Source organism: Erythrolamprus reginae, chromosome Z, assembly GCF_031021105.1.
Source record: "Erythrolamprus reginae isolate rEryReg1 chromosome Z, rEryReg1.hap1, whole genome shotgun sequence".
Lineage (NCBI taxonomy): Eukaryota > Metazoa > Chordata > Lepidosauria > Squamata > Dipsadidae > Erythrolamprus > Erythrolamprus reginae.
The window spans coordinates 71,333,466-71,353,178 of record NC_091963.1 but is presented as its reverse complement, the minus strand read 5'-3'; the positions used below and the strand labels follow the sequence as shown (position 1 = coordinate 71,353,178).

At 41.5% G+C, this 19,713-nt stretch overlaps 1 protein-coding gene across 5 annotated transcripts in view; it reads left to right on the top strand.

Moving 5' to 3' along the window:
• AVL9 (AVL9 cell migration associated) overlaps positions 1 to 19,713 on the top strand; it is a 204,781-nt gene that overhangs the window by 146,922 nt on the left and 38,146 nt on the right. For all 5 annotated transcript variants that reach the window (XR_011556730.1, XM_070726316.1, XM_070726317.1 and 2 more), the window contains one exon: positions 1,193 to 1,728. Coding sequence is in view for 4 of the 5 variants with exons in the window: in XM_070726316.1 (XP_070582417.1) it covers positions 1,193 to 1,728 (536 nt within the window). In the remaining variant the exon portion in view is untranslated. The remainder of the gene's footprint in view (positions 1 to 1,192; positions 1,729 to 19,713) is intronic.

The following is a 19,713-nucleotide window of genomic DNA, read 5'->3' as shown; positions in this document are numbered from 1 at the left end:
AGTGCTTGAACCATAATTAGGAGCCAAAAGAAATACTAAGAATTATATATAAGTGGAAAATTTGAGGCATTTATAACAGCTACTGTCAGCCCTAGAAAAGCCAGCTCATAGTGGAGCTGAGCTGGGCGACGGCTCAGTGATGGTGAACCTTTTTTCCTCAGGTGCCAAAAGTTCACGTGTATGCATGTGCCCACACCCATAATTCAGTGCCCTCACCCCCATGCCACCCACGGATGTGTGCATGACCCTCCACTGCCCTGCGCTTGTGTGCGCAAAGATCCCCATGCGTGCATGCACGCATGACACCCACACTCTGTTTTGGGCTTAGCAGGCCTCCCTAAAACCTCTGGAGGATGGAAATGGCCCATTTCCAGCAGGACCATTTTTCACCCTCCCCAGGCACCAGAGTGTAAAGTTTACGAAAGATGGCAACTTGAAAGCTTTGCAAGTTGACACAGAGGCTTTCTTGGAGCCTCGGGAGGGTGAAAAAAGTCTCCTCTGTCTCCCGGAGGCCCTCCAGAGGCTGAAAATCGACTGTTTCCTGATTTCTGGTGGTCGTGATAGGTCCATTTTTTGCCCTCCCCGGGCTCCAGAGGCTTTCTTGGAGTCTGGGGAAGGCAAAAATGGCCTCTCCCCCCACTGCCCGAGGCAGAAAACACTCTCCCAGAGCCTCCACACAAACTCTGTACTTACCTGGTCTCCAAACAGACCATGTAGAGACTCCTGGACGGGGAAGGGTGGTGTGGGAGGGACCAGCCAAAAATCAGCTGACTGATGCATGCTGGAGCTGAGCTATGGCAACTGCTCATGTGCCCACAGATATGACTGCATTCTACCTGTGGAACGTGTGCCATAAGTTCAACATCACGGGTATCGATAATACAAGGATTTCTGGAACTCTACCATATTTGAATTTGAAAGCTTGGCTTCTAACTTGAAAGTTATTTGCCCTCTTACTACAATTATTATGTTCCTTCATTAAAATTATTTTCAAACTCCACTATACCTGCTTAATTACAGCAATAATTACTTCATTGAAAAATAAGTTTCTGAAAGACAAGAAAGAATCATGGGTGTGTTGTATTTTGCAATTAACAGTAGTTTTCATCTTAGTATAATTTTCAATATAAATTGGTGATTGTTCCTATATAGAATTTATTAATCTCATTTATAATTTTTAAATAAATTCCAGGTATGATAGAACATGGTCTTACTGATTGCTCACAATACCGACGAAGAAAAAGCACATCAGAGGAAGTCGGACAAGAAGTTTCACTTCCTTCCAGTTACTGTATTTCTTTGTCTACTCTGGCACTTTCAAATGCTAATTTTGATACAGTTGGAGAAAGCAAAAAAATGTCAAGAAACCAAGAAAGATATACTCAGAGAGCAGATGTACCTTTATTTCAAATTGAGCATCAATCCAGTGAATTTCATGTCTACCAGGATCATGAACAATACTTAAAACGGTCTCCAGAATCTTCTGAAAGTGACTGGAAAACCTTAGATCCTAATCTCCTAGAAGACCCTAATTTGAAAGAAGAAGAATGTGAAATTACTTCAGTAGCAGGAAAGACTGAATTTCTTCTGAAGGAGTCAGTGATTTTCAAAAGTGTTCCAATTACAGTTCAGCCTCAACCTAATACAGGACACACCGTCTTTGTACCTGGACTTATTTCTGGTTTGGAAGAAGATCAGTATGGTATGCCATTAGCTGTCTTCACTAAGGTAATTCCTTGTTTACCAAGTGCTGTTTTTAATATTTTTCAGGAATAAGGGGGTGCATAGAGGGAAGACCAGCTTATGTGTAACAGGGGTGTCAAATTCAAGACCATGGGCTGGATCCTGTCTGTGGGGTGCTTAAATTCAACCCATGGGGCCAGCCTGGAAATATCAAAAGACAGCCTATGGTGCCTCTGCTGGCCAAATGGGCTTCCACGGCCTCTGCGCAACCATTTTTGGCTAGCAGAGTGCTACTGGAAGCTGGGGAGGCTGAAAACAGCCCACGTGGGGGCCTTGGAAGGCCTTCGCGCTGCCTGTTTTTGGCTGGCAGAGTGCTACTGGAGGCCAGGGGGAGTGTGCAGCCCCTCCATATCTGTCTGGCCAGTAAAATGCTGCAGGAGATTGTTCAGCCCAACAACAGGATAGAGGGGCCCATGTGCAGTCCCACCCCACCTGTTTTGGGCAGCAGGGTGCCACATAAGGCACCCGTCTCCCCCCATTTCCACCCACACCGGCCTGTAAAGAACTTCAATGCTGATCTGGCCCTTTAAGAAATCCAGTTTGACACCCCAAATTTAGAAGTTCCTAATCTATTTTAGATTATATGTCTATTTTCAAATATATTGCACTTTTAAATGACAGGAAATTATATGGAGATTAAAAACAGCTGAGGTTGCCTTCATTTGTTCCAGTAATTAATGAGCAATTATCTAATTTTAGGAGTTATTTCAAAAATGTTGTCAGTATAATAGTTTTATTTTTGAAAAATGCCAGGGATCTTGATCATTAAATATTTTCAATAACTTAGGGTATCACTACAATTGTAGAAAAGTTGCATGTTTTTGTATTTATGTATTGATGGAGTGAATAAACAAATTAAAAAGGAAATGAACTTAAGCACAATTTAGGCTTTCAATTATCCTGGTAATATATGATATCCTAACAAAGCCAGTGATGTCCAGCTTCTGGAAATCCTTTAGATAAATTGACCTTAGAGCAGGGTTCCTAAAATGTTTGCCATCACACCTCTTTTTACTGTAATCTTAATGTAAACACCTCCCCTAAAATTCCAAACAGAAATAAACAATGAAAACAATATTATACTAGTAATAAATTTTTCACTAGAGGAGGAGATGTTTCTGGGACTCTTTAAGGAGACTCTGATTTACCACCTCCTTTAAAAACCAGCTTTTGATCTCATCTGCCTTGGCAGCTTCCGTCCTATGGCCCACTTTACCTTTTTCGGAAAGAAGATCCTAAAGAAGATGGTTGCTTGGCAGCTTCACAGGATTTGGGGAGAAACAGATTATCTGGATCCCTTCCAGTAAGGTTTCAGATCAGTTGTGACTCAGAAACAACATTGGTCACAGTTGTGGATGATCTCTGGCAAAAGCAGGATAAAGACAGTGCCTCTATCTATCCTTGATGTTTAGATCATGGTATCCTTTTGGGCCAGTTGTAAAGTTTATTTATTTATTTGATTGAATGAGTGATTTAGGTGCCACTTTAAAAGTGTTGGAGCTAGCTGACACAGTCTTGGCTAGTTTAGCTCCTTTCTCCAAGATCCATCCCAATTGGTGTTGATAGGGAGTGAAGGGTTCAATCCTCAGCCACTCTTTTGTGGCATGCTGCAGGACGTCTACTCTCTCCACTCCTTTTAACAACTATATGAAATCAATGGGTGAAATTATTTGCCATCATGCAATGAAGTACCATCAGAACACTGTTCACATTTCCATCCTGGACTGAAGCACGAGGGCATAGTTTTGAGAAACAGCAAATAGCCAAGAGAAATTTAGATAGCTAATAGCACTTTGAATTCAAATGAAGGCGAAGAATAATATCTGAATTCCCCTCAGGGAGGCAGAACCGACTAGGTGGTTCTGCCCCAGATGCCTGATAGACCGAGAGGGCTTTCAGAGGGCGCTTGGGGTTATTCCAGATGCACTCGTCCACAGTTCGGCAGAGTCTCTTGCTGAAGCCTGGAACAAGGTTGCAGCGGAGGCTCTTGACCATCTTGTGCCATTGCAACCTCTCCACAGCACTAGACCCCGTAGAGCTCCATGGTTCAACAAGGAGCTACGGGAGTTGAAATGCCAGACGAGACGTCTAGAGAAACGATGGAGGAAAAATAAGTCCGAATCCGATTGAACACTTGTAAGAGCTCATATTAAGACTTACAAAGTGGTGCTCAAGGCAGCAAGATGCGCGTATCATGCTGCCTTGATTGCATCAGTGGAATCTCGCCCGGCCACTCTGTTTAGGGTGACCCGCTCCCTTCTTAACCAGGGGGGAGTTGGGAAGCCCTTGCAGAGTAGTGCTGAGGATTTTAACACATTTTTCGCTAATAAAGTCGCTCGGATCCAGATGGACCTTGACTCCGATTGGGAAACAGAGTTGACTGACAACAAGTCAGTTATGGTGACTGGGGCCCGTACTTGTCCATCTGTCTGGGAAGAGTTTGATCTGGTGACACCTGATGAAATGGACAAGGCCATTGGAGCTGTGAGTTCCGCCACCTGTTTACTGCATCCATGTCCCTCCCGGCTGGTTTCAGCCAGCAGGGAGGTGAAACGGAGCTTGTGCGCCCCCTCCTCAAGACGTCTTCCCTGAACCCAGCCATTCTCAACAACTATCGTCCAGTCTCCAACCTTCCCTTTATGGGGAAGGTTGTGGAGAAGGTGGTGGCACTCCAGCTCCAGTGGTCCTTGGAAGAAGCTGATTATCTAGGCCCTCAGCAGTCAGGATTCAGGCCCGGCTACAGCATGGAAACTGCTTTGGTTATGTTGAGAAAAGTATCTTCCTTTAGAAAACCCAATATAGTAATATTCTTCCCTAATCTATATATTTTCCACTGCCGTTCTTAGTGTAATAGTCTTCCCTAATCTATAAATTCCACTGCTAATCCCAGTGTAATTATCTTCCCTAATCTATGCATCACTGTCATACCCAGTGTAATAATCTTCCCTACTCTAATTCAGTGTTTCCCAACCTTGGCAACTTGAAGAGATCTGGACTTCAGCAAATGCTGGCTGGGGAATTCTGGGAGTTGACGTCCAGATCTCTTCAAGTTGCCAAGGTTGGGAAACACTGCTCTAATTATTTGTACTGCCAATTGCAGTGTGATATATTTCCCTAATCTATATATTTTCCCTATTTATTTCCCTATTTCTATATATCTTCCACTATCAAACTCAGTGTGATAATCTTCCCTAATCTATTTAATTCAACTTTTCCTTACTCTATCTGTCTTTCACTGTCATACCTAACATAATCAATACTAGTTATTATCCCATATTAATCCACTTTTAATAATCATAACTTGTGTTATATTATATATTAAATCTTTTTTCCTTTTCCCTTTCCTCCTATTTTATTTATCACTATAAATCACATAATCAATTTATAATTCAAACAATAAATAAAAATATCAAGGGTAATAATAATCCAAAATAATCATAGCCATTTTCAATTTTCTCATCCATAATAATCATAATAATCAAAACTGTTTTCAATTTTCTCATTCATAACCATTTGAATTTTCACTCCTTATTCAATCCTTTTTATCTCTATTTATTTATTTATTTATTTATTTTCAATAAATCATTAATCATTAATAATTCCAATTCATTATACATAGTCATTTCCATTTATGATTTATAACTTTGTGAGAAAAACAATCCTCTTCCTCTTCTTTGTAGTGCTGTTATCTTTTGCTATCTTCTGGATTTTCTTAAATATATCTAGTTTCAAATTGTATTATCCAATGTGTTTTCAGTCAGTTTAGACAGTACAATCAGTTCAAATCAGTTCAGTCAATTTCATCTTGAATATTTTCTTTCTTCCACGTCATAGCTGATATCCTCCTTTCTCATAAAAAGCCAGTGTGAAAGCCCTTGCAAACAATGTCAAAATCCTTGCACAAACAAGCTGCTATATTTCCTCTGGCCACACGATGGCAGTAGATGACAAATTTCCCAGATCTTCTGGTATTTAGTATTCCTCTTCTGGTATTTAACATTCCTCTTCATTTATAAATGAAAAGAAAACATAGTTTCCACGACAAGAATTTAAGATTCCCGATTCAAAAGGACAAATTTTAAAACAATTAGGCATCTTAAAAATCCAATCTTGGGCAATTTGCTACTTTCTGAAGCTTTTGTTATACGCCACATCGCAAAATAGCTGCTTCCTCTAATTTCCGGCTGTTTTAGCTCCGTTGAAAATCAAATTGAAAAGCAAAGATCCAAAATCCCTTTTGGCCACTCTCAACTCACCAGCATCAGCTTCAAATCCCTTCCTCTCCCCATAAGTACACCTCGAGCTCTTTCCAGATGTTATCACTCAGCTTTCCATCCAGGCGTTGCATTGTTTCCATGGCTGTGTTGGCTCAGGCATGGCTGCCTGGCCGGCTTCACACCACAGCCAGTGTGAGACTGAGCCAATTCGTCTGGTGGCGCATGCCGGCCCCTACCAGACCCCTGCATAGCGTCCCCTGCATCACCTTCCCTTCAGGAAGGATTTGGTCTGGTCCAGGAGGACCAGAGCCCCTGGGCAGTGGGGATTTGGAACCTTTCCAAGGGAGAAGAAAGGCTCCTGCTGCCGCAGCCATCAGATCCCACCCCTCTTCAAGATAGCTGAAATTAAAAGTATGTTTCAAGCTTTAAGAGATTTAAAATTACTCAATGAGAATGTGAATTCAATGAATGAAAATGTAAATCAAATGAAAGCAGAAATGAAAGAAATGAGAGAAACAATTGAAATAAGCAAGCAACATATTCAGAAGGTGGAAGAAAAAGTAGAAAGGTGGAAGACTTGATGGAATTTGATAGAAGGCAAATGAGATCCACAATAATTCTTGAGATGGCTAGATCTGAATTTTATTTACATTTCCAAAATGTCCCAGAAGAAAAAGGAGAAAATTTATATGAAATAATGGGTAAAACTTTGGCAAATGTCATGGAAAAGGGAAAAGAAAAACTATTAAATGACATTGATGAAGTTTATTGAGAAAATACTAGATATGCCATGTAACATAACTTACCAGAGAAGTCCAAAAAGTGGAAACAGGAACCAGAGGAACTGCAACACTAGATTTAATACTCACAAACAGGGAAGAAATGATAAAGAGAATTGAAGTAGAAGGGATGTTGGATTACCAGGAGGAAACGTGACCAATCAGCCTGCCGGTCTGACACAAAGCACCGCAGGTATTGTTCCAAAATTCCAATGGTTTTTCTGTCCCCCCATCAGTCTGAGGGTGCTGGGTCGAAGCAAGACAAACTTGGACGGGTAAAGCAAACATAAGCTCTTTCCAGAACCATGCTGTGAACTGAGTTCCTCGGTCCGACACAACTTGATCTAGAAATCCATGGATCCGGAATACATGTTGCAGAAACAATTTAGCGGTGTCATGGGATGTGGGTACCTGGCGACAGGGGATGAAATGGACCATTTTTGTCAACATGTCCATCACCACCATGACTGTGGTGAACCGCGATGAAGGGGGCAAGTCCCACAGAGTTGGCCTTCTCCAGGTCCCGTCAACTAAACAATGCCATTTGGCGAGACCCAGGTGAAGAGCCTTCTCTGTGGTGGCCCCGACCCTCTGGAACCAGCTCCCCCTAGAGATTAGAACTGCCCCCACCCTCCTCGCCTTTCGTAAACTCCTTAAAACCCACCTTTGCCGTCAGGCATGGGGGAATTGAAACATCTCCCCCGGGCCTATACAGTTATGTATGATATGCTTGTATGTATGTTTGCTTTTAATAATGGGGCTTTTAGTGTTTCTTTTAAATTATTAGATTTGTTATATATTGTTTATTATTGCTGTGAGCCACCCCGAGTCTGCAGAGAGGGGCGGCATACAAATCTAATAAATAAATAAATAAAATAAGTGTGTGACAAAGTCCATGGACACAGCTCCCCACGGCCTTGTGGGCATTGGCAATGGCTGTAATAATCCTGGTGGGGCCCCTGTGGCTGACTTGGCTGCACAAAACCGTTCACATGTGGCAACATACGAGTGAACGTCATCTTGGATTTGCGGCCACCAAAATGTTCGAGTCACTAAGTCCAAGGTTTTAAACAAGCCAAAATGACCCGCTGTGGGATTGTCATGGCATTGGGATAGAATCAATCTACGAAGCGGCCCTGCTGGGACGTACAACTGCCCCTGGTACCGGAGCAGTCCCTCAGCAAATGTCCAAGGAGAATTGGGCACCATCTCCCTCACCTGCTGTGCCACAAACCCTCATCTCCCAACTGCACATCTGGTGGGGAAACCAGGGGCATGGGAACAGCCATCGAGGAATCCGGAATTATGGTGAGAACATGAGTTGACGACTCTGGGAGCTGTCCTGCAAGAGTCGGCATGGCAACAGGAGGACCGAGAGGATTCGAAAGTAGCAACCGTACTCCTTTGTTTGCAGGGACAGGCATGCACAAAATGATCTGCCCCCCCCCAATAGAAGCACCGGCCTGTCGCACGTTGCTGCGCTCTCTCCTCCAGGGACACACAGGATCACACGAAGTTCACCTACGTGGGCTCCCTGGCAGGGGCACGATCCGCCAGATGAGGAGGCAGGGCAGACAGGAAGCGACGGGGTACAGGAACTAGGGTCAGCACGGGCATAGTGGACATCCCCCGCCGTGGAGCAGGCAGTGGCGTGATGCCCAAAATGCAGGGGGAGGACCGCCCAGCCTGGCACAAGGAAAAAGAGCAAGGATTAGTTTAAAATGTTTACAAGATGTACGAATAAGAGGAGGATTTGGACTTCCAAACTGGCATTTGTATTATCAAGCAGCAGCAATGACGTGGATTAAAGAATGGACAACGCTCAGAAACAAAAGACTTTTGACTTTAGAAGAGCACGATTTACAGATAGGACGGCACTCATTTGTGTGGTATGGTATGGTAGGTACTTTCAAAGACATAGCATTAGAAACTCTTTAATCGAAACTTGGGAAAAAATTAAAAACAAACATTATTCTAGAATAACTTATTGGACTGCATCTTTGGAAGCTCAGATACACCCCAGCAGAGTACAGTGGAATACAATTTCAAGATATAAAGATTTAATAGGACAGTCAAAAAGGTTGAAAACAATGATAGAATTAGAAAAACGAGGTATAAAACTTGATTGGTATACGTATATACAATTGCAGGCAAGATATAGAATAGAATAGAATAGAATAGAATAGAATTTTTATTGGCCAAGTGTGATTGGACACACAAGGAATTTGTCTTGGTGCATATGCTCTCAATGTACATAAAATAAAATTTTTGACGATGTTTTTGATGTTAGGTGACCATTTTAGGTCTTGAGATATGATAGAACCTAGAAATTTGAAGGTCTCTACTGTTGATACTGTGTTGTCTAGTATTGTGAGAGGTGGAAGGGTTTCTCTTAAAGTCTACCACCATTTCTATGGTTTTGAGTGTGTTCAGTTCTAGATTGTTCTGGTCACACCACAAGGATAGTTGTTCAACTTCCCGTCTGTATGCGGAGTCATCATTGTCTCTAATGAGTCCGATCACTGTTGTATCATCTGCAAACTTCAGTAGTTTAACAGATGGATCGTATGAGATGCAGTCATTAGTGTATAGAGAGAAGAGAAGTGGTGAGAGTACACAGCCTTGGGGGGCACCTGTGCTAATTGTACATATATCTGATGTGATTTTTCCTAGCTTCACCTGCTGCTTCCTGTTTGTTAGGAAGCTTGTGATCCACTTACAAGTGTGTTCAGGTACCGCTAGCTGATTTAGTTTGGTTAAGAGAATGTCCGGTACGATGGTATTGAATGCTGAACTGAAGTCCACAAAGAGGACCCTGGCGTAGGTCATTGGAGATTCAAGATGTTGAAGGATGTAGTGTAGAGCCATATTAACAGCATCATCTGTTGATCTATTTGCTCGGTATGCAAATTGCAGGGGGTCTAACAGTGGATCCGTGATGGCTTTCAAATGGAACATCACTAGCCATTCAAAGGTTTTCATAACTACAGATGTTAGAGCAACTGGTCTGTAGTCATTCAGTTCCTTGATGGAGGGCTTCTGGGATGATAGTCGAGCGTTTGAAGCAGGAAGGAACATAGCACAACTCTAATGATTTGTTGAAGATTTGGGTGAAGATGGGGGCCAATTGGTCAGCACAGACTTTTAAGCAAGAAGGAGTTATCTTGTCTGGGCCTGGTGCTTTTCCAGGCTTCTGTCTCAGAAATAGATCTTTCACTTCCTTTTCTGTGATCACTAGGGGTTGTAGACACAATGGGATAGGTTCAGTTGTAGAAGATTTAGCTGTTGTTGGTGTGTCTGGGATGGAGGTTGTGCACATAAGTGGTTGAGGTTTCTTTTCAAACCTGCAGTAGAACACATTCAGGTCATCTGCCAATTGCTGATCTCCTTCAGCTTGGGAAGGTGGTTTGCTGTAACAAGTGATGTTTTTGAGAGTTTTCCACATGTTTGCTGGTTCATTTGTTGAGAATTGATTCTTTAGCTTTTCAGAGTAGTTCCTTTTTGCTGCTCTGATCTCCCTTGTTAATATATTTCTGGCCTGATTGTACAGCATTCTATCACCTTTTCTGTAGGCTTCCTCTTTGGAATGACCTAACTGCTTGAGTTTGGCTGTGAACCAAGGTTTATTGTTACTGTATATTTGCAAGTTCCTGGTTGGTACACATAGGTCTTCACAGAAGCTGACATATGATGTTACAATATCTGTGAGTTCATCTAGATCTGCAGAGGTGTCTTTAAAAATATTCCAGTCTGTGCAGTCAAAGCAAGCCTGTAGCTTTAACTTTGCTTCCTCAGTCCAAGTCCTCACTGATTTAATTATTGGTTTTGTGGCTTTAAATCTTTGTTTGTAAGCAAGTACAAGGTGAATCATGCAATGATCAGAATGGCCCACAGCTGCTCTTGGTAAAGCCCTGTAAGCATTTTTTACAGCTGTGTAACAATGGTTTAAGATATTATTGCCTCTGGTGGGACAATTTACATGTTGAAAGTATTTTGGTAGCTCATCTCTTAAGTTTGCCTTGTTAAAATCTCCCAAAATAATGGCCAGTGAATCAGGGAATTTGGCTTCAGCCTCCATAATCTGATCAGCTAGGGTTTTTAGTGCCTTTTGTACAGATGCTTGGGGAGGGATGTAAATTGTAGAAATTAAGAAGGAATGAATCTCACGAGGAGAATAAAAGGGTTTGCAATTAATAATTAAAGACTCCAAGTTTTCATCACAGAATTTTTATATAATGGTGATGTCTTGAGACCAGCTGTTGTTGATATATATACATAAGCCTCCTCCCTTTTTCCCACTGATAATTCTGCATTCCGATCACCCCGAAAAATTTGAAAGCCCGGTAAATGCATACTGTTATCATCAATTTCCTTGTTTAGCCAGGTTTCAGTAAAACATAGGGCAGATGAGTTGTGAAAATCAGAATAGCATCTATTTAAGAGCAGTATTTCATCCATCTTGTTGGCAAGTGAACGTAAATTGGTAAGAAAGATAGAAGGGAGCGGTTGTTTTTTAATTCCCTTGTTCCTTAGTCTATTTAAAATTCCCGCCCTTTTACCTCTTTGTCTCTGCCGGCTGCGTATGTTTTTGGTGATCCATGGTTGCCGGGAAATGGCTTCCCCCTGTGCTAAAATCTCCTCCGCGTTTGTAAAGACAGGTGGGGTTGAAGTTGCAGATAGCTGCTCCTTAAAGAAATGTTCTTTAATTCTTAGCAGATGATGATATAATGAAGATAATAAAGAAGAAGGTATAAATCTTGAAAAAACTAAACTTGATGAAATTTTATTTGGCTCAGATGAGCATATGATAAAAACATTTTATGGCTATTTTTTGTCTATTGATTTAGAATTTGAACAAGTTAAAGATACAATGATAAAGTGGATGAAGAATATAGAGATATGTGAGAGTGGCAACAAATTTGGGAAATAAATTATAAAATGTTGGCAAAGATTTTTTTATTTTTTCTCTCCAATCACAGTACAATAAAAATTGTAACAACAACATCAAATTGTTTTACAATAAATCAATTTCAGGAAGTTATAGCATACAAACCAAATGCTACCATCTTCACTTTTGAGCTGTTCCAAATTCTAGTATCTCATATTGAATAGGCTGAAATGTTTCAAATCTCCCCTCGTCGCTTTCGTATCACTTTTCATATATAATCAATACCCTTTACATATAGTTAACGCCTATTGATAAAATAGCCCTAAAAGAAAAACAATTTTAAAAATCTTACAATAGCATAGTCAAAGGGGAAAAATAATCCCAGTGATATCACCAAATATTACCCAATTAATCCAATTGCAAACCTAATTACTAATTATTTTATATAAAAAATAAAAATAAAAATAAAGTCTATAAAAAAATAGAATTAAGTCTATAATGAAATTAAGAAGAGAAAAAAACATAAGACAGAAAATAGAAAATTACACCAAATGGATACAATAAATATAGATGAAAAGATGCAGCAAAATAAAGAGAAAAGAGAAAGAAAAAGAAAAGCGTAAAACAAAAAAAGAAAGAAGAGGGAGAAAGAGCAAAGGAGAACTTTCCTCTTCTTCTCATTAACTTCTCCAACTATCACCTTATAGCATTTTCCAAAATTTGCAAAGATTTGAAATTGCTTTATAAAAAAGAATATACCCATCACAATCCTCCAACCCAAACGAAGAAAAGAAAAGAAAGAAATTTCCTTGATAACTCACTGGGGTCAACTTTTATATATAAAGCTGCATACCCAGCTGAATCATCATGCCCTAATCTAATTTTGTCGCTGCATACCCAGCAGAATCATCATGCCCTAAACTAAGTTGTTGGTCCCAGTGAATAAAAAATAAAATTCCCCTTCCCTAATCCTGACGCAATTTATAGCCTTTCAAAGATTAATAATATCCTCTTCAAAATTTGTGATCCATATTATCTGAAATTTAAATAACTGAGATAATTTCTCCATCATTGTTCATAAGAAAATTTTTAAAGGGAAAGAAGAAAGCCCTCCAATATCCAACCGGGATCTAATTATGAATACAGCGCTGTATGTCCAGCTAAATTTTTTATGCCCTAGTCTAACTTTATTGCTGCAGAACCAGCGGAATTCTCATGCCCTATTCTATTTAAATTGATCCCAATAGGTAACAGGAAAAGCTTCCCCTTCTTTGATCCACATTTTAAATAGTTTTAAGTCAATAAAGTATATAACATATTTCATTAGAAGGTAGCTTAAACCAAAAATCAGTTCATTTCTTATCATTTCTTATTTAAGTAAATTCATTCCATTATTTCGTTATTAATTCCATTTTCAATACTTGTTTCGTGCTATTATATCTTATAGAAACCTATTATCTCCCCTAACAATTAAAATTACTTTCTTATATTCGTATAGTCAATACCCTTTACAGATAGTTAACGCCTATTAACAAGGTACCCCTAAAAAGAAACTTTTAAAAAAGTCTTGCAGTAGCATAATCAAAAGGGGGGGAAATGAAACCAATAATAACACCCAATATTGCCAAATTATTCAAATTACAAACCTAATTACTAATTCCTTTATATAAAGAAATAAAGACAATTCTAAACAAATAGCTTTAAATCTATAATAAAAGTTAAAACAACACAGAAGCTTAAAAAGAAGAAACAAAATTTACATTGAGTAAATAAGATAAATATAGAAGTTAAAAATAACAGAGTAGATAAAAAACAAATAAGAAAAAAGAAGAAAAGGAAAACGTGGAACAAAAAAGAAAAGGAAGAAGAGAAGAGAACAAAAAAAGAACTTCTCCACCAATCTCCATGGAGCATTTTTCATTTTTGCAAGCTTTTAAAATTACTTTGTATATACCGTATTTTTCGCTCTATAAGACGCACCTGCTGATAAGACGCACCTAGATTTTAGAGGAGGAAAATAGAACAAAAATATTTTGAGCCAAAAAGTAGCTATCACACATGAGCAAGTTCTTGCATCCATAATTCTATCCTTTCTATGTCTTCCTCCCTCTTTCCTCCCTCCCACTTTCCTTTCTATCTCTCCCTCCCTCTTTTCTTTCTATCTTTCCCTCCCTCTTTCCTTTCTATCTCTCCCTCCCTCTTTCCTTTCTATCTCTCCCTCCCTCTTTCCTCCCTCCCTCTTTCCTTTCTATCTTTCTTTCCCCCTGCCTTTCTCCAAGCCCTTCCTTTTCCCTCTCCCTAACTACCCCCTTCTCCCTCCTTTCTATCTCTCCCTCCCCCTTTCTCTCTCCCTTCCTTCATCTTTCATTCCCTCTCTCTCCATCCCTCTTCCTTTCTCTCTTCCTTCCTCCCTCTTTTTTGTTCTTTCTCTCTCCCTCCTTCCCTCCCTCTATGTCTTTCCCTCCCCCTTCTTCCCCCCTCTCTTTCTCTTTCTCTTGCTTTCTTTCCCTGTCTTTCTCTCTTGCTTACTTTCTCGCTTTCTTTCTCATTCTTTCTCCCCTCCTTTCTTTCTCTCTCTCTTTCTCGTTCACCATGCCGGCAACAGAGAGAAAAAGAGAGAGAGGGAGAGAGAGTGGAGGGCGCCGTTGTCTGCAGCGAAGAGGAAACAGTCGCGCACCGTCTCCCGGGAGCCCAGCCGATTTTTGGAGCCGTTTTGTTTTCAGCTGGGCTCCCGGGAGGCGGAGCGTGGCCGGGTACCATGTCTTCGCCTCCGCGCGCTGCCTCCGCCCGGCCGAAAACAAAACGGCTCCAAAAGTCGGCCGGGCTCCCGGGAGGTGGAGCGCGACTGTTTCCTCTTCGCTGCAGAGCCACACGGAGGCAAAGACACGGTGCCCGGCCACGCTCCGCCTCCCGGGAGCCCAGCTGAAAACAAAACGGCTCCAAAAATCGGCTGGGCTCCCGGGAGGCGGAGCGTGGCCAGGCACCGTGTCTTCGCCTCCGTGTGGCTCTGCAGCGAAGAGGAAACAGTCGCGCACCGCCTCCCGGGAGCCCGGCCGACTTTTGGAGCCGTTTTGTTTTCAGCCGGGCGGAGACGGCGCGCGGAGGCGAAGACACGGTGAACGGTGCTTCGAGACCTCCCCGCCTCCTGAAGCGATTCCCGTAGCCTTCCCAAAGGCTCGGAACCGCCAACGCTCCTCCGGTGCCGCTCCGCCTCCTAAACCTGCGTGGTGGAGGCGTCCCCCGGCCCAGCACTCCCGGAGGCCGAAAGGCGCGGCTCTCTTCAGGGTTGGGAAGAGGAGAGGCGGCGACAGAGGCGGGACACTTTTGGTGAGTATATCGCCGCCCCCCCTTTGCTCCAGCGCCTCCCCCCCCTCCCTGCCTGCAGCTTCGCTCCATAAGACGCCGCTGATTTTTCATCCTACTTTGGGAGGAAAAAAACTGCGTCTTATGGAGCGAAAAATACGGTATATTTTTAAAAAATCATTAGAAAATAGCTTATTCAAAGAATCAGTTCATTTCTTATCTAAATAAATCCATTCCATTCTTAATTCCATTTTCAATACTTATTTCATACATTATAAAATGTCAATATCAACATTGTAGAAAGAGAATATATATAAGATGTTTTATAGATGGTATATGACACCAGAAATATTAACAAAAATATTTAAGAATAGATCAATGAAATGTTGGAAATGTAATCAGCTACCAAGGTTTTTTTATCATATGTGGTGGACATGCACAGAAGTTAAGAAATTTTGGAAAGAGATTCAGCATTGGATACAGAAGATTTTGAAAAGGACTATTGAATTTAAACCAGAAATATTCTTATCAGGTATTTTACCATAAAATTTTAATAAAGAAGAAATATATTTGATTATACATATTTTAACAGCAGCTAGAATAGCATAAGCACAAAATTGGAAGCTGAATAAAATTCAAGACGAAAGAGAAATATTACGTAAGATTTTAGATTGCGCCGAAATGAATAGGCTTACTTTAAAACTTAAAGATAAAGAGGATTGTGATTACTACAGGTAGTCCTCGGGTTATGTCATCCCCGATGTACGACGGTTTGTCGTTACAATGACCCGGTGACAGCTTTGAAACCACCGCTGCTGCCGCCTCCCCTGTTCGGACGAAGGGATCTCCATGGTGGGTGGCAGCTTCGGAAACCCTGCAGAGACCCCCTCACCCGAATGGAGGCAGCGGTGGCTTCAAGGAACCAACAGCCAGTCCTTCTCGGCATTGCGTTGCTGCAGCCTCCGAGGCTACCGCCACCTCCGCCTCCGTTTGGGTGAGGAGATCACCATGGTGAGCAGCCTCGAGACTACAGCAACGCAGCAGCGAGAAGGACCGGCTGTTGGTCCCTTGAAGCCGGTCCTTCTCGGTGCTGTGTTGCTGTAGCCTCCGAGGCCGCCCACTGCAGAGATCCCCTTGCCTGAACGTTCAGCAGGAGGCTTTGTCAGCTGTTGGTTCCTTGAAGAAGCTGCCCCCCACCACCACCGCCCTGTAAATCGGAATATTCATGTAAATTGGAATATTCCGACTTACACCAAACTCGGCTTGCAACAGGCCGTGGGAACGGATCCCTGTCGTAAGTCGGGGAATACCTGTATAAGATTTTGGGAAAGTTTTATGAATGGCTGGAAACTAAAAATAATTGAGAAGTATTTTCTTTTAATTACTTTTGAAGAAATACATGATGATTTAATTTTAGTTTATTAAAGACCCAGATGACGAAATAAGGATTGGTGGCAGCATTGGATAAGGAGTTAACATAGAGATGAAAGGATTAAATTATATATTGAGTTAAGATGCTATTATAAATCGACACAGGAAGCTTGGGAGGCCCTAAAAAACACAATCATAGATGCCCAAAACAATATAATCCCTATGAAAAAGAAAAACAAGAAAAAAGAGACCAGCATGGCTAAACAAAGACCTCAAAGACAATGTTCCCTCTAATTTTTTTCCGGTGTGGGTGGAAAAGTATAGTGTCTGAGCAGCAGTCCCTTTGGGACTGAGCGGCGTAGAAGTATGAATGAATGAATGAATGAATGAATGAATGAAAGAAAGAAAGAAAGAAAGAAAGAAAAAGCCCTTCTTTTTTAGTAAAAGAAATTAATAATAAAACAAAACCAAAATTTATTACTATTAAAATTAAAACAACCAGCAAAACCAAAAACACAACTATTAATAAATCCATGCTTTAAAATCTTCATTTCTTAAATATTTATCATAATATTATAGTAATGTAGTAATACTATGAAAATCTACCTGAACGCCAATGCATCAATTAATATATTTCCATAAATTATACTTTTCTATAATTTCATTCAATATTTCCAAGCTCAATTAATTTTCAGGCACTTGGCATTTACTATTATTAACTTACATCAATCTTGTACATTTTAAATTCATAATGCAAACTCATAATATCATACAGTACATATCATAAACCCCTTATTTATCATATGTATCTTCCATTAATTTTACTTATGTAGTTCTAAAATTCTAATCCAATTTTTAAAATTAATACAACCTAATATTAAAGAACACCTAAATATATCTTTTACCAATATTCCATAGTCAATCCATATTTTGTAATCAATCATCTCTCCTCAAATTTCTACCACTGTTCTCATTTCTGGGTCTCTCTCCTGTCTCTCCCCCTTTTCTGTCTCATTTGTTTCTCATTTCTCCCTCTTCCTCCCTTTTTCTCCCATTCCTTCCCTCTCTCACTTCTCTCTTTTTCCATCCCTGTCTCCTTTCCCCCCTGTGTGTGTGTGTGTGTGTGTTTGTGTGTGAACTCTTGAACCATTTCTAAAAACAGGTGAGGGCTGGGTTTTTTCCCCTGTTATTATTTAAGTGCTTTTTACCATATGCTTTAAATCAAGAGTCACTTCTCTGTTTCTCTCTCTTTTCTGTCATTCTCTGCCTCAATCATTTTCTCATTTCTCTTTTTTTCTCCCCTTTTTTCTATCATTTCTCTCTTCCTTCCACTCTTCTCTCTTGCTTTCTTCCTCTCTCTCCCTCTCTTCTTTCCTCTCTCTCTCTCCCTCTCTCTCTCCCTTCCTCTCTTCTCTCTCTTGCTTTCTTTCTCTCTCTCTTTTTCTCACTTTCTCTCTCCTTCTCTCCTTTCTATCTCATTCTGTCTGTTGCTCTCTCTCTCTCTCTTGTTCTCTCTCTTGTTTCCTTTCTCCATCACGCTTTCTCTCTCTTGTTCTCTCTCTTGCTATCTCTCTTTCTCTCCCCCCTCTTTCTCTCTCTCTCTCTCTCTTTCTCACTTTCTCTCTATCTCACTCTGTCTGTTGCTCTCTCTCTCTCTCTTGTTCTCTCTTTCTGTCTCTTCCTTATTTCTCTTTGGAGGCCAGTGAAGGTTTTTCTTATTTTGAATGTTCCGGGCGGGCTGGCAGAGGGATGGGAAGCACGCACGCACGTGCGCCCGACATTCAAACTAACCTTCGCCAGCCTCCGCTATGGGAAGAATGCCTGCCCCACCTCTCCTGCAGCCCCTTCGCTGACAGCCGTGATGAAAGCGCTCTTGGCGAAGGGACTGTGAGAGGGGCGGGGTGGGCATTCCCAAAGTGCTCGGAGTGGCTAGTGGCCGGATGAGAAGGACGAGAAGCCGCTGCCGCCAGCGCCACTGCAGCCACCACTGCGGGAGGAACCACGCCCCAAGGCGGGAAGTGGAGGAGGAGAAAGCCGGAGAGAGGGGTGGATCGAGTGGGCGGGGGGCAGCGGCGAGAAGCCAGGGATGTGAGGTGGCCGGAAGCGCTGGGGGGCTGGGGCGGCCAACATTCAAAATAATCTTTGCCGGCCTCTGCACTTTCATCACTCCCCACCCCCAATGCCAATGCCCGCCTCCTTGCGTGGCCTTGGAAAAGGGTGCGCGGGGTGTAGATTTTGGCTGCACGGCCGCACTGCCGCACACCTTAGAGTGAACATAGCTCACAGACAGCCTAAAAGAAAAAAAAGTCAAATACAAAAAATGGAAAGAAGGACATATAACCAAGGCAGAATTCCAACAGTCAGAATCTGCAAACAAAAAATAAGAGCAGCAAAGGCCCAACACAAACAATACCTTGCAATGAAAGTCAATGACAACAAAAAAAACTTCTTTCAGCACATAAACAACAAGAAGAAAATCAAGGAAACAGTTGCTACACTAAAAATGAAGACGGTAAAGAAATCACAGATAACAGAGACAAAGCACAGCTGCTCAAGGCCTATTTTGCATCAGTTTTCACACAAAAAGAAATCACCAACCAACTAACCTGCAACGCAGCTGCAAAAAACAGTCCTAGAACTGAACTCAACTTAAATAAAAACACAATAAGGGATCTCTTGTGGGAGCTCAATGAGTACAAATTGCCAGGACCAGATGGACTACACCCAAGAGTCCTAAAAGAACTGGAAGACACCATCGTGGAACCACTACTCATTACCTACCAAAAAATCCTGGAACACAGGAGAGCTACTGGAAGATTGGAAATGAGCCGATGTAGTCCACATCCACAAAAAAGGAAAAAAAGACAGACCCATGCAACTACAGACCAATCAGTCTGACTTCTATACCTGGAAAAATACTGGGGGGGGGGGCAGCTTTGTCACTACCTAGAAACAAACAAGATAATAACTAACAGCCAACATGGATTTGAAACAAATCATGCCAAACCAATCTCATATCGTTTTTCAACACCATAATCAAATCCGTAGACCAATGCAATGCTTTAGACCTAATATACTTGGACTTCAGGAAAGCTTTTGATAAAGTAGATTACAATCTCCTAATCGACAAATTAGAAAAAAGGGGGGGTAGATTATAACACCTGTAGATGGATAAACACTTGTCTGACCAACTGCACCCAATGAGTTGTCCTCAATGGCTCCAAATCCACATGGAAGGAGGTAGGCAGTGGGATACCACGGGTTTCAGTCCTGGGCTCTGGGCTCTTCAACATTTTTATTAATGACCTAGATGAGGGAATAGAAGGGGAACTAATCAAATTTGCAGATGACACCAAGCTGGCAGGGGTAGCCAACATCCTAGAGCAGTGATGGTGAACCTTTTTTCCCTTGG